The 12,686-nt window shown below is 41.5% G+C and overlaps 1 protein-coding gene across 1 annotated transcript in view; it reads right to left on the minus strand.

Annotated features, from left to right (window-relative positions):
• Nucleotides 1-12,686, minus strand: part of cep192 (centrosomal protein 192) — a 34,254-nt gene that overhangs the window by 2,252 nt on the left and 19,316 nt on the right. Inside the window, exons 35-52 of the mRNA XM_071515850.1 lie at nucleotides 12,482-12,679; nucleotides 11,845-11,935; nucleotides 11,353-11,532; nucleotides 10,384-10,644; nucleotides 9,991-10,112; nucleotides 9,180-9,289; nucleotides 8,281-8,443; nucleotides 7,679-7,769; nucleotides 7,438-7,516; nucleotides 7,099-7,222; nucleotides 6,447-6,552; nucleotides 6,078-6,306; nucleotides 4,680-4,756; nucleotides 4,232-4,327; nucleotides 3,669-3,788; nucleotides 2,092-2,204; nucleotides 1,455-1,581; nucleotides 903-961 (exon numbers count right to left, since the gene is read on the minus strand). Of these exons, the coding sequence (XP_071371951.1) occupies nucleotides 903-961; nucleotides 1,455-1,581; nucleotides 2,092-2,204; nucleotides 3,669-3,788; nucleotides 4,232-4,327; nucleotides 4,680-4,756; nucleotides 6,078-6,306; nucleotides 6,447-6,552; nucleotides 7,099-7,222; nucleotides 7,438-7,516; nucleotides 7,679-7,769; nucleotides 8,281-8,443; nucleotides 9,180-9,289; nucleotides 9,991-10,112; nucleotides 10,384-10,644; nucleotides 11,353-11,532; nucleotides 11,845-11,935; nucleotides 12,482-12,679 (2,346 nt within the window). The remainder of the gene's footprint in view (nucleotides 1-902; nucleotides 962-1,454; nucleotides 1,582-2,091; nucleotides 2,205-3,668; nucleotides 3,789-4,231; nucleotides 4,328-4,679; nucleotides 4,757-6,077; nucleotides 6,307-6,446; nucleotides 6,553-7,098; nucleotides 7,223-7,437; nucleotides 7,517-7,678; nucleotides 7,770-8,280; nucleotides 8,444-9,179; nucleotides 9,290-9,990; nucleotides 10,113-10,383; nucleotides 10,645-11,352; nucleotides 11,533-11,844; nucleotides 11,936-12,481; nucleotides 12,680-12,686) is intronic.

A 12,686-nucleotide genomic window follows, 5' to 3' on the forward strand; every position in this document is an offset into this window, starting at 1 on the left:
GGATGTGGTGGAAATGAGAGTGCATGATGGTAGGAGTCATAACATGCCAGGGTCACAACATGGCCACCACGAATCCACACACAGCAGTGCTCACAACACACCTAGGGCTGGGTCAGGTTCAGGCGGTAGCAACACATGGGAATATTCCAGATTCAAATGTCATCAGAACACAAGGATGCTTTATTTTTGTATTGGATGTAAAAAAAACAATTATGAATGAAATACCAATACCAAGCTTTCCATGGTATGTCTTGTTTTTCATACCGCTTGTATATTCTTACAAGGAATTGTCTATCTGAACATTGCACACATGTTGTGCCACTTATGAACACAGTCCCACATCACCAGAGCACAGCACAGCACAACTGGTACCTGTGGCTGCCAAGCAGCCCCTCCCAAAGGCCTTAGTTAGGCAGAGCACCAGTACTCCCCAGGCCATGGGTGTGTATGTAGGAACATCATCCTCAGGTCCCAACATCTCACAGGACCCCTCATAGTGGGCTTTCGCAATAGGAAAGTGATGTTACACAGACTCTAAGTTGCATCAAAAGTGGGTGTGTTTTGTGTGTATTAGGTCTCTAAAACAGCTCGTTGATCACTCCTGACTGATCATGACTGCCTAGCTATTTGTTTCCTTGCTTTTGTTTTATATATTTATTTTTAAACCAATGTAGACTCAAAAAATCCATCTATCAAAGTATGCATGCAGCCCTCAAACATAAATTCCCAAGGAACTACCCAGTGGGAAGTACAATAACAAGTAAACAATGTGACAGAATAAAGCAGTAATTCAGAGGTTAACTCAAAGTTCATGACACTACTGGTCATGAAGGTGTTACCAGCTTCAAGTTAAAAGTGAACAACAGAGAGTTTCTGTCAAGGATAAGGACCTCTTTACTCACCTTAGGGAATATTTGGAATGCTTGATGTGGAAGGGCTCCCTAGGGTTTACAAATTTCAGCTGCAAGTCAATTAGAGAAGCCAAACATCAAACATCAAATCCATGCAAAGCATTAGGCGTTATTAGGACATTTATCATTCAGTAAAAAATAAGACAAAAAAATCAGTCATGCAACTGCAATCAGTAGTGTAGAGTAAAAGTATACACAAGATAAGCTAGTATCTACTGTGATATGTCAGATGAATCTCAATACATAGAAGCTCATTGAGATGAGAAGGTCTTAGCTCTCTAGAAGCAAGAATCTCTGGACTGACACTGTAAAATGAAATGTATTTTGACTGGTGGTTAAGATTAGAGGGTAACAACTGAGAAAAGACTTATGAAGTTACACCACCATCTTTCATAAAGCTCCCTACTTAATGGACAATTCATCCTTTCTGGAATGAAAAGTGCTGGTATGTAATTTAACCAAGGACAACTGCAGCAAGTCACAAAAAGCCGCAGAAAGAGATTTTTTCCCTCTATGGCTTCACGTGAATAAGGCATGCCTCACCTCATGCGTGTCGGAGGAGTTGTTGCGGATGTTGACCTTCAAAGCACTGGACTCACCCACCCGTGTGGCTGGGAAGGTGTACAGGTCCTGGGGGGAATACACACCCCTTCGCATAGCCTCCTCCTGGCTGAGAATTACAAATTATGCCAGTTAACATATGAAGCATTTTGCTTCAAAATGAGACATCCGCAGTTTGAAAATGAGACACCTACTCTTAATAACCTACATGAATTCCATTATGGTGTCATTATGGTGAAATTACTGAATGTCTTGAGAGCTCTGCTTGAACAATAGTGACAATTTTGAAAATTAAACCATGACTAGTTCTGCAATATTGAGGAGCTAGAAAGTATTGATGCTAGAAAATCTTCCCCTTTATAAAGACTAGCTACTCAATAGCAACTTCTATAACCACCCCTTACTGTATTATCTACTTTACTGTGTGACAGGCAAATTCAGCTTCCTGTTGCACAAAAGAAATAATTTTTCAGAAGAAAGCATATCTAAAGATATCCTGAAGTGGCCCATCATTCCACAGATATTCCGATACCTCCTCTGCTGACTGCAAGGTTTTGTCATAGAGATATACACAGGTAGGTACCATAGGCATGTATGGTTTTAGCTGAGCAGGTCTTACCCCGTTTTGACTGCTGAGGCATCAGCTCTCTTCCTGCACTTGACTGTGGCCTCTGTCTTCACCAGAGAGCAGTCTCCTTCCTGTGGTCCTTCCACTGGCCCAGACTTCACTCCCTTTAGAACCACAGACAAAACTTAAGGATCTTAGCAACATGACTCCCATCTCCATACCACATCCATTAAAGTCCAATCAAATTCTGACTAGTGGGTATAGTTTAAAAAAGTTTAAACCGCTGGTTAGTACAATGTATTGGCAAATAAACACCTTTCAACTAGAGCTGAACAATTAATCGAAAAATGTTAAAGTTCTAAAAAATTTATGACAAGAAAAACATGATGATATGAATCGCAGTTTAAATCGCAATTGCAATATTCTGTGAAATAATCGCAATTAGATTTGTCAATATCTATTTCAACATCCATTAAGTACATGCACAAGAGATTTGACTTGTGTGGTCAGTGGTGACACACAAAGCTACAAAAACGTCATATGCATGTTCAACAACAAAATATAAAATATCACACAGTACATCTTCAGTTCTACACCCAATTGTCATGTAAATACACAGATTAAAGATTCACAAATTGGAGTTGTGGAGTACCAGTTTACGTTGTACTAAAACCCTTGGAACTCCAGTAAAAACATTGTGATAGCAATATGGCAACAAGGCAACAATTGCAAAACCACTACCACCATAGCCACTTAACCTACTTACGTGGAGCAATCTATTTGACATCCCACTTGCTGTGTATGCTCTTAAGTTAACTGGGTCTGTCATAACACTTCATATTAAAGCAGCACACATGCGAAGCCTGCAGGCCCGTCTCACCAGGGTGGCTCTCCCTACCATCCAAGAACCCACTTTCCTCATTTGTTAAATCCTCCATTAACACTACAAAGTGATACTCAAGGTACTACCCTACGTGCAGATTTTTTAAATCGATATCAAAAGGTAATCACACGCTCTAATGCTTAAAAGGAAGCAACTGTATTCAAAACATATTCCCCAAAGAGTTTAAGGGCTTCAGTTGAGAAAATTTCAGAGTTTCAGGATTTGCTTCAACATCTCGCTCAATTCTTTGGACTGGTTTATGATTTTTAAAAACCATCAGAAAATGGGAAACAATGATACCCACCAATAAAAGGCAGCTTGCAGAGGGCATAAAACACAGCGCCACAATTACTTGCTTGTGATATATTGAGTGAAAATCATGTATCTAAAAAAGAGGATTAATCCTGAAATAAAATTCAGACCCACCTAACCTAGACCCCAGGAAACAATGCAACATTGTGCCAATTTTTATTGTGCAGACTGCACACATGCGCGCGCGCACACACACACACACACACACACACACACACACACACACACACAGGCAACACTTCATTATTTACTCATGTGTTTCTTAAACTATGGGTGTGAAGCCAAAATGAATCATAGGCATATGGCTGTTTGTCCCATGAGACAGTAGCAGCAACACATCTCACCCTGGGTCCCAGGGGGGTGGCACACTTTCTTTTTCGAGTCCCAGGCTTACAAAGTTAAATCCCACAAAACTAGTAAAATCAATCCTCACCGTGCCACAGAGCTGGAAGCGGATTCTGGTCTTCTGTTGGGGCTCAGAGACAGGGTGGCACTCCAAGTCCCAGAACTGGGCATAGTCCCCTCGGTCCCTGGGCAAGAAGGTAATGGGCACCTGGGAAAGACATTTCAGGAGACAATCAGAATTCGTTTAACAATATACATGTTGGTTACACTCAAAAATATTCTTAGAGAGAGATTAACTTCTGTGCAATGAATTTAAAGGCTTTTGCATCAGTACCTGTATCCATGGCAACGAGATAAATATGCCAGTGCGTGTACTATATGCAATGTCTCTTTTTGGCAACATATTTTGTATTATTTTAGTAATTTTAATTATATTCTAGGCTACAAGTATTGTATGAATTTGACTCCTTTCTAATAATTCTTCCATATATATATTTTTTTATCTGGCTTTAACGTTCACGTACACACTCCCTGGCAATTGTTACAGATCTGCCTTTATTATCAAGTTTTGCAGTATATCTTTACCCCCCTTCTTTTACAGTTACTTCCCCTAAATAAACCCAACAAGTCTATTTTAATGTGAGTGACTACCTGCATCTTCTCCCGGGCGCCCAGAGTTCCAGAGACTCTGGAGCACCTGAAGGCGGTGTAGGTAGCCCGGTACACGTCTCCAGTGCTGTCAACCCCCTGAGGAGAGACAATGGATCACAGCTTGACCTGAGACACTACAAAACAGGAGCCACCGCTACTATCACGCACTGGCCAAACACTAGAGAAACGACTGTACTGAAGCAGAGAAAAAATGAACATCATGAGTGTGATCCAAAAAAAATAAATCATAACCAAAGTGAGTCATGGATCAAAAGAAAAGGATTCAGGTAAGGTAACTACAACAAAACAGACAAATGTAAGTGGAAAGAAATTGGAAACAAACTACAAAGTCAAAGGATCTGTTTCCAAAAGAGGGATAAGAAAGAACTAAGAGAAAACAGAGTAAACAGGTTTACAGAAGAGAGAAGGATAATCAAGAAAACAGCACCTTGACATATGGAGGAGCAAAAGATGACAGGTACCACCTCACTTCCTCTTCCCCATTCTCCACCTCCAGCTGGGCCTCTGAAGTAGAGGAGCGACACACAAGTTAGAGTCTCCCACAAGAATACACTCATGCTGCCTATAGACTATGACATAAAATCCCAGCAGACTGAAAGCGGAAAGCATTTCACACTCAACAGTAAGACTTTAAGTAGATTTCTATTTCTCTCTGTTGTGTGGGTGCACAAACATGAAGAGGAGCAACAGATAGGGATCATACATTAGACGACAGGGAGCATCACACAAAACAAGTATCGTCTATGATGGGGTTCACTGACGGAGCCCCACAACACTTGAACCTCAGTAACACGGTAATAACTCACCTTACTGCCAGACACTACAACAGGCAAATGGAGAAACTGCAACTCGCTCAGTTCCCGTTTGATTTTTTTTTCAATCTCCAGCTCCACTCTCATTGGCTATTGCTTGTGTCAGTCAGAAAATTGTGTCGTATACCTCACACTACAGGAGTTCATTTCCAATCTTGGAAATCAAACAAGATTGAAATAATTTTGGCAGCACCAACTGGTCTGACTTGATGGGAAGGGAAGAGACCGAGTTCTTAACCATTCAAGATTAGCTATGCTGATGGTCTGTGCCGACTAGCCTGATTTTGAAAATCCAGTTGGGATGGGAAAGTTGGACTATAATATCAGGCTAAAAGTTGTGCAGTGAGAACTCGGCATTAGTGCCTCAGAGTACGTCTTAGGCTAAATCACCTTTTCACTTGCCTGATTTCTATTCAACAAAATCTGTGATTCTTTTTTAGGATATCTTTGCTAAAAGAGGTTATGTGTCAGCTCAGTTATACTTTCAAATAATCAAACAGTGTTTTCACCCATTTTGAGTTGGTCTGGCACTGACAAGTCCCACTGAGTAGGGTTGGGTAGTATCTTGATATTACCGCCTACGGGGAAATTTTAATATGTTCAAGGTGTCACATTCAATACCGTGATATCATTTACATTACGTTTTCTATTAAAATATCAGATTGTGCTTGTGATTTTTTAACTCTTGTGTACAAGAGTGCCACAATAGTTGCGGCTAGAGTGCTAATTACACTGAAATCCCCCTCAGGCACTTGTCAACTAACTTTGAAACAGCCACTCTTGATTCATTCACAGTGAGTCTGTGGGAGCTAGCAGAGGTGTATTAAGCTATGTTATTTGTTTTTGAATTCATGTAATGTATTTTTAGGAATTATTCTATTTTATATAATTTTATGTAAAATTGTGTTATAATTGTATCTATCTATCTATCCCTGAATTTCCCCAAGGGGATTAATAAAGTGCTATCTTTATCTTTCTCTATCTAGTAGTCAACTGGTCAGTCAACTCCCTACCTGAAGTTTCCCCTGAGGAAGTGGTGGGGAAGATGATGGTCTTGTTGCTGATCTCCACCAGGGCTTGAGGTGTCTGTGGGGTCAGAGGGGGCTGGGAGGGCTTGGTGTGCGGCCTGACCACAGGCAGCAGGGGGGTGGCAGTCTGAGGAGACAGGGCTGACAGAGACCGATCTGCTGGGGCTGCAGACACATCCAGAGCCAGGTCCCGACGAATCTGGACCTTGATGAACTGAACCAATGTTTATAGTGCAGGGATTTAGCTTATGGTGTTATCCAGAGAAAAGTATAACAGGTGCACACAGTACAACAGTCAACATTCATGAAGATCTGTGAATCTTCATGTCTGCAAAGCCCATGAGCCAAACGTACCTTCTGTTGACCGTCACACTGCACATAGATCTGTCCACTCCATGGCAGCAGGGCAGACTTGCTTGCTAGCGAGGGGTTGGGGCTGATCAGAATCTGCAGGTGGCACCTTGATAAACAGAAAATAACAGACACTGGTGGACTTTTCCCTTTCATAACTACCAAGTTACTGCAAGTCATATAGATAATGCTGCAAGGCCTAACATCCTTCCTGTAATCAAACCTTTATGCAGTTGTTAATCCAGTGGAGCTATGACGACAATACCTAGACAGAGGTCTTTCAAAACTTAGTAAAATCAGAGTGCTGTGAAAGTTACAATATACATTAGGAACCAAACTATCAAAGATACATGAGACATCTAGTGTATGTTTAACATTAGTGAGGCAGTGAGAAGAGTAGAGGGTTATTTTTGCGGTATTTTTGCTTCATCTTCACCACATTTCCTGCCTTCTCCCGCGGTCATTTGCTGCATGTCCTCCCCTCTCTCTCGTATACCTTCCTGTCTCTCTCTCACACTATCTCTGTCAAATAAAGCATAAAAATGCCTAAAAAAAATAAATAATAATAATTCTAACCTACAACATCTCCAGTCCAGGTTTGCACTTTAGCCTACTGAACCACCAAGAGGTCCTGAGAAAAGTAGCATATTCTTACTGAGGCTCGATGACTCCATGCTGAGGGGTGATGGTGAGGCAGTGTGCGGGCCAGGACAACTCAAAGCTCAGCTCTCTGGATGTGTTGTTACAGATCTGAACCTGCCTGGTGGTGGCTGCATCATCTAAAAACAACAAAATTACATTATTAAAAAGTCAAAGAAAGACTGAGTGAACCACATATACTCTGAGGCTGAGGAAGTTCCCGTTTCAGCAACCTTATTCCAAATCCATAACAGGGTTCAAAATCAGGTCCCTTTAAAATGTCATAATAGGATTCAAAACTAACATCAAAAAAGGTCACATCATGATACACTTTCAAACCCAAGCATCTACTCACTGATGGTGGGAGCAGTGAGGACAAGTTGCTCTGGATGGATGGTCCAGGACTCCTGCTGCCTGTCTGATGGCTCTGCAGCCTGGGGGGAGAACAGACATTCAGCATTCAAAAACTAAAACATCATGTTCCAATAAATGGAGGGAGACACATGGAACTCGTCCCATGAAAACAGCAGCAAAACAAAGTCAGCATGCATTACAAGAACACAGTCCATCAAACAAGGATTATTCAAAGCTGCTACCTTCAGGGAGGGCTCCGCCACTCTCAGGGCTGGACCCTGGGGACCCTTCACTGGCAGCACATCCAGGGACACATTGCCATTTGTAAAACCACTGGGAATTACATAACAACATTATACTATACATAGTGTTAATTTAAGACTTACACTATGACTATCATATACCATAGCTGAAAACACAAACAATCTGAGATAATCTTACATAGTCCACTCCATATAGAAGTTGATGCTATCAAAACTGTGCAGAACAATACTGTGACCGTAATTCTTTTACCAAATCAGTACACTGTAATTAGTAGGATGAACAGGAGAACTGTGTTTTTCCCTAAACATTTTTGTCAAACCAGAGAGATGAACGTATGACTTGAATACATAAAATTCTCGTAAAAACTATGAAACATGCATGTGAGCAGACATCAAAACAACCTGTGCAGTCTCATCTGTATTGCTTTTTAGTCGTCTATCAGCAGGGAAATTCCTACAATAACGCAATCCAAATTTATTTTTGTCTGTGGAGTTGAGTGGTTGGTTCAGAAGGCTGATATTTAGATGAACCATGTCCTAGCAAATTATGTGTCAAAGATATTTAATATGCATGGCAGTACCTGTCTGTCTCTGAACCATGTCTAGCAGACGGCTGTAGCAGCTCAATGTGGATGCTCTCCCCAGAGTCGGAGCTGTGTGTGCTGCCCAGCAAAGACACGACCACCTTACTCATGTTCCCATAGAAGATCTGGGCCTCGTTCGGCCTCTGGGGCAGGTCATAGGCTACAAGGAGGGTAAATCATTAGTCACATGTATCCACCAATATAATAGCATATTTGAAAAGCTATATCCAAAACAAAATTATAGGAAATTAATCTTTTAATATCTCAAATATAAATATAATACATACATCAATATCTAAAATAAAAAACTTTGTCCATAAATCTAGTAACATTTTCTCAACAAAGGACTTAAATCGACCTTTAAAAAGTACCCTAATTGTTTGTTGGAATGAAACTGTTAATTTTCTATTTCTTCTATACAAATGGGAGTTAATAACAAAATTAAACATTTAAAGTAGTAATCTGCTAGATCCTAATTTGTGGGATTTTGACGACATCTTTGGTGCCAGGTCTTGGCTGTGGTGTTTTTTGACCACACTATTTTTCATTGCATTTTCTGCTGATCAAGTTTGAGTTTCTGTAGGTGGTGCTCTTTTCTTTGTCTGTTCAGCCATGGTGACTATCTCTGTTCATGCCAACTACTCTGTGCTCTAGAGATTTTTTTCCCAGACACCTGACACAAGTAGAACAGCAAATGTAAAAGCTTTCATGAACTATCATTATTGTGTTTTATCATTTGGCAACAGAGAGTAGCAAAACGGACATTTATACAAAAATGCTGCGGATTATTACGTTAAATATTTTCTTTGCAACAATCACTTTGGAATAAATGTTTCAGTCCCATAAGACCTCAGCTGTTTGGAGACCAAAGAGCATTTTTTTTCATGACATCTTACTCTCTGTAATCTGTTCCTCTCCCAGGAACTTCTCGTTGAAGTCTATGTTTTTCAGCAGGCTGTTCTCAGACAGAACCTTCCTCACAGTCTCTGGTTTGCTCTGCAGCAACCTGAGGGAACAACACACAAAAATACAGTGGGGAAAAAAATAAAATAATACAGCTACTCAAAAGCAGAGCCATCTGAGGTTGGATCTACAAACTAAATCAGCATTTTCATGACTCAGAAGCATGGTGTGTGTATTTGAAACTATAGCCCAGCATGCAAATCATCTCTGAGGGCAACAAAATGAATGAAGAATCACAGAATGTTGCTTTGCAGGAAATCGAGTGGCTCAGAGAATAAACCCTGACTTGCTCTGTGAGCTCCTGCATATGAGACCAGGTTACAGAATGGAATCACTGGTCTGATGGAGGCAAACCATTTAAATTCCCCTGTATTATTCTTATTGGCTGCATGTTTGTAAATCACTTTTACAGTCCAGCATTGATTCTCACAAGGACAACAGAGGAATTTCAGGGGGTAACTAAATTAACTTCCACCTACATAGAAAAACATTACTGTACAGAACAGTACTTCCACGATTGATGAACAAAAGTGACATTAACACAGTGACTCAAATCCAGAGAGACTCGCATTACCATTTAAAAAAGGAAAATACCACTACCTCTGCACTTTGAAACAAACTATTCCTATGCCTTAGGACAGTTTGATTGTATTATTAACCATCCACTACTCCCTCCTATACCTCTCTACCTTATGCCTCCTAACATTACCACTCTAATTAGGAAGAGGTGGGGTAAGGTCTGACCTTCTGTACTGCTGCCTGGAGACCTCGTCTCCACAGAACAGACAGACCGTAGCCAGCAGGGCGTTGGCCGACTGACACAGCGTCTGCTCTCTCTGGGTGGACTTCATCAGCACTGTGATCACCTGCACACACATAAAGATATTGTATACCGACAAAAACATTGTGCACACGACAAGCAGCACTAAGAGGTAGAAGCCGAAAGCAGGACTTGAACTGAAGATAGTATTTAATGGCAAAAAAAAAGAATACTTAATCAAGTATACTATGTAACTGCAAAGCATGAAATGCAGTGTCTTATGAAGCACTTTCTACTGAATTCATTCAACTTCTAGCAAGCATTTATTCCTGAACTACAACAAGAGTGGTTCATACTAGCTGTATCCCTTCTCCTACCTCTTGCGTCCTTTCCTTCAGTACGAACTGTGACGGAGCGAGGCTGATGACAGTGGGCTCCATAACGGATCGGGTCTGCATATCAGAGAAGGCCATGGCTTTGATGAAGGCTGCCCTGGAGCCGGTGTTCCTCACACACAAACACACCTTGCTGACGCGACCAACAGCAATGCCCGGTAGAATCGCCACGTAGCCGTCTGCCTGTTTCCTCTGGTCCTCCAGGATGATGTTGCTGGTGCCTCCGTACCCCGACAGAGGTATCTGAACCAAGATGTGAACCGTCTTAAACTACAGCCCAACTTTCTGTAGGTATCCAGACAGGTTGAGCGCAAAACCATCACAAGATTTGAGAAAATTAAAACACACAGCATGTGGAAGGAGGAGAGCAGCAGCGGTAGCAAAGAGAGTGGGTGAAGGGGCTGAGGTGTGTGTGTAGGATGCCAAGATATACAAGATTTAGGAACATTATATTACATCATGTACAAGAAGGCAGGAGGCAATTGCAGCGGAAGAGCTGGTAGGTGTGTATGGCTGTATTACTAAGTGCCACAATATATAAAGATCTCTGAAAACTGAAACACAGCATGTGTATAACGGCTGGAAGCCGCCGTAGCAGCAGAGGAAATTGAAGGTGTGGGTTATAGAATATCAAGATTCATAGGATCTATGGACATTACAACACAGTATGGTGAACAAGGGAGGTTCTGCAGTAATAGCAGAGAGAGAAAGAATGCACAGGAAGTGTGTGTGTGTCTGTGCCCGAGTGTATTATGGAATGGCAAGATATTAATGATTCATGAAAATAGAAGGTTGCAGAAAAAGTAGCAGCAATAGCAAAGAGACACAGAGAAAGAGAATGAGACAAGAAAAAAAAAAAAGAGGGTGAGAGAGATAACGAGTTATAGATCACTATAGAAAAAGAAGCCAGAGAGAGAAAGGGAGTGGAAGCAGGGCCATAAGAGTCCTCACGGTAAATTTGACCCCTGGCTGCGAGGGTCGGACTCCAGACTGTTTGATCTCCAACTTGGCCAGCATGCAGGCCACCCGGGTGGGAGCAAAGAGCAGGTGGACGGCCACATCCTCTCTGGGACGAATGGACAGCTCCCCATGTCGCGTCAAACGCTCCTCTAGACTGAACATACTCTGGAGCTGAGGGACAAGTTATTTTATATTCATTACATTTGAACTGTTTCGCAGACATTCCCAAGGTGATAACTCAAATTTTCTATTATGGTTTTGATGGCATTTCTGCTTTATTAGGTAAGATACAACGTACAGGGACAGGAGACGGAGAGAAAGCAAGACAGAGAGAAATAAAGGTCATGAATTTGAACCTACAATGCCACATTAATTCTGATTCTGCATCGATGTGGAAAAGTCAATAATTAGATTGTAAAAATGTAATTCACAAAATTATGACTACCCCTTTAATTTTTGGTGAGGTAGGTTTGGTGAATCTACCTGAAAACAGTCCTGGTCTTGACCGCGGATCAGCAGGCGTAGTTGCTGTGTGGTGTTGGGCGAGTTGTTCCTCAGAACCAGCTTCTGTTGGCTGAGAAACAGAGACAGCTGTTGGCTACACAGAGACAGTTGGTGCACAAAATGAACAAACTCTGCATCAAAACTTGTCATCCTAGACTAAGTTTCCAAAACTGTGGTGCTCGGAGATTTCCTCCTGGAAAAATTATGGTGTCATTATCCTAATGTCCTAATTTGTGTGGGATAGCCAACTCAAAGCTGGATCTGGTTAAACCCTTGAAGGATACCTCCATCCAGTGGGGGATTCAGTTTTCTTATTACTTTCTGTACAGTGCCACTCTTCAATGAGTAAAAATAAATTGTGGATTATCTTGAAATGGCTTCTGAGGAATAACACTCCCTGTAGACCCCTTCTGTCCCTTCTCATGAATAACATTATAAAAGCCTAATAGAATGAGATGGACCACCAGGCCTTGAGTTTTATTGATAGTTTTCCAGTGAATAATTGATATCTATACATAGTGTTTGTTCCGTGTGTTTCTTGATCAAAAGAAAAAAACCAAAACATACAAAAAAATAAAAAACAGTGAAATGAATGGAAAAGTTCAATGTTGCTTACACAGCTCTTCCTAAAGTGACCCCTCCCCAGGCTACGAACTGTTTGTTGGAGAGTATAGGGGGAACGTCGCCGGCCACCCCGGGGCCTAACATAGTGGCAGAGGTGGTGGCAGGTTTGCCACAGTCCTCTGGGGTCACCTCTCCTTTGAGGGTCACCTCGTACTGAGGGCCTGAAGGCAGCACCAAGATGGTGAGAAGGCTGCAGG

The sequence above is a fragment of the Centroberyx affinis genome, unplaced genomic scaffold (assembly GCF_046629955.1).
Source record: "Centroberyx affinis isolate AG114_WGS23_722 - 3 ecotype Tasmania unplaced genomic scaffold, CSIRO-AGI_Caff_v1 ptg000371l_1, whole genome shotgun sequence".
NCBI lineage: Eukaryota > Metazoa > Chordata > Actinopteri > Beryciformes > Berycidae > Centroberyx > Centroberyx affinis.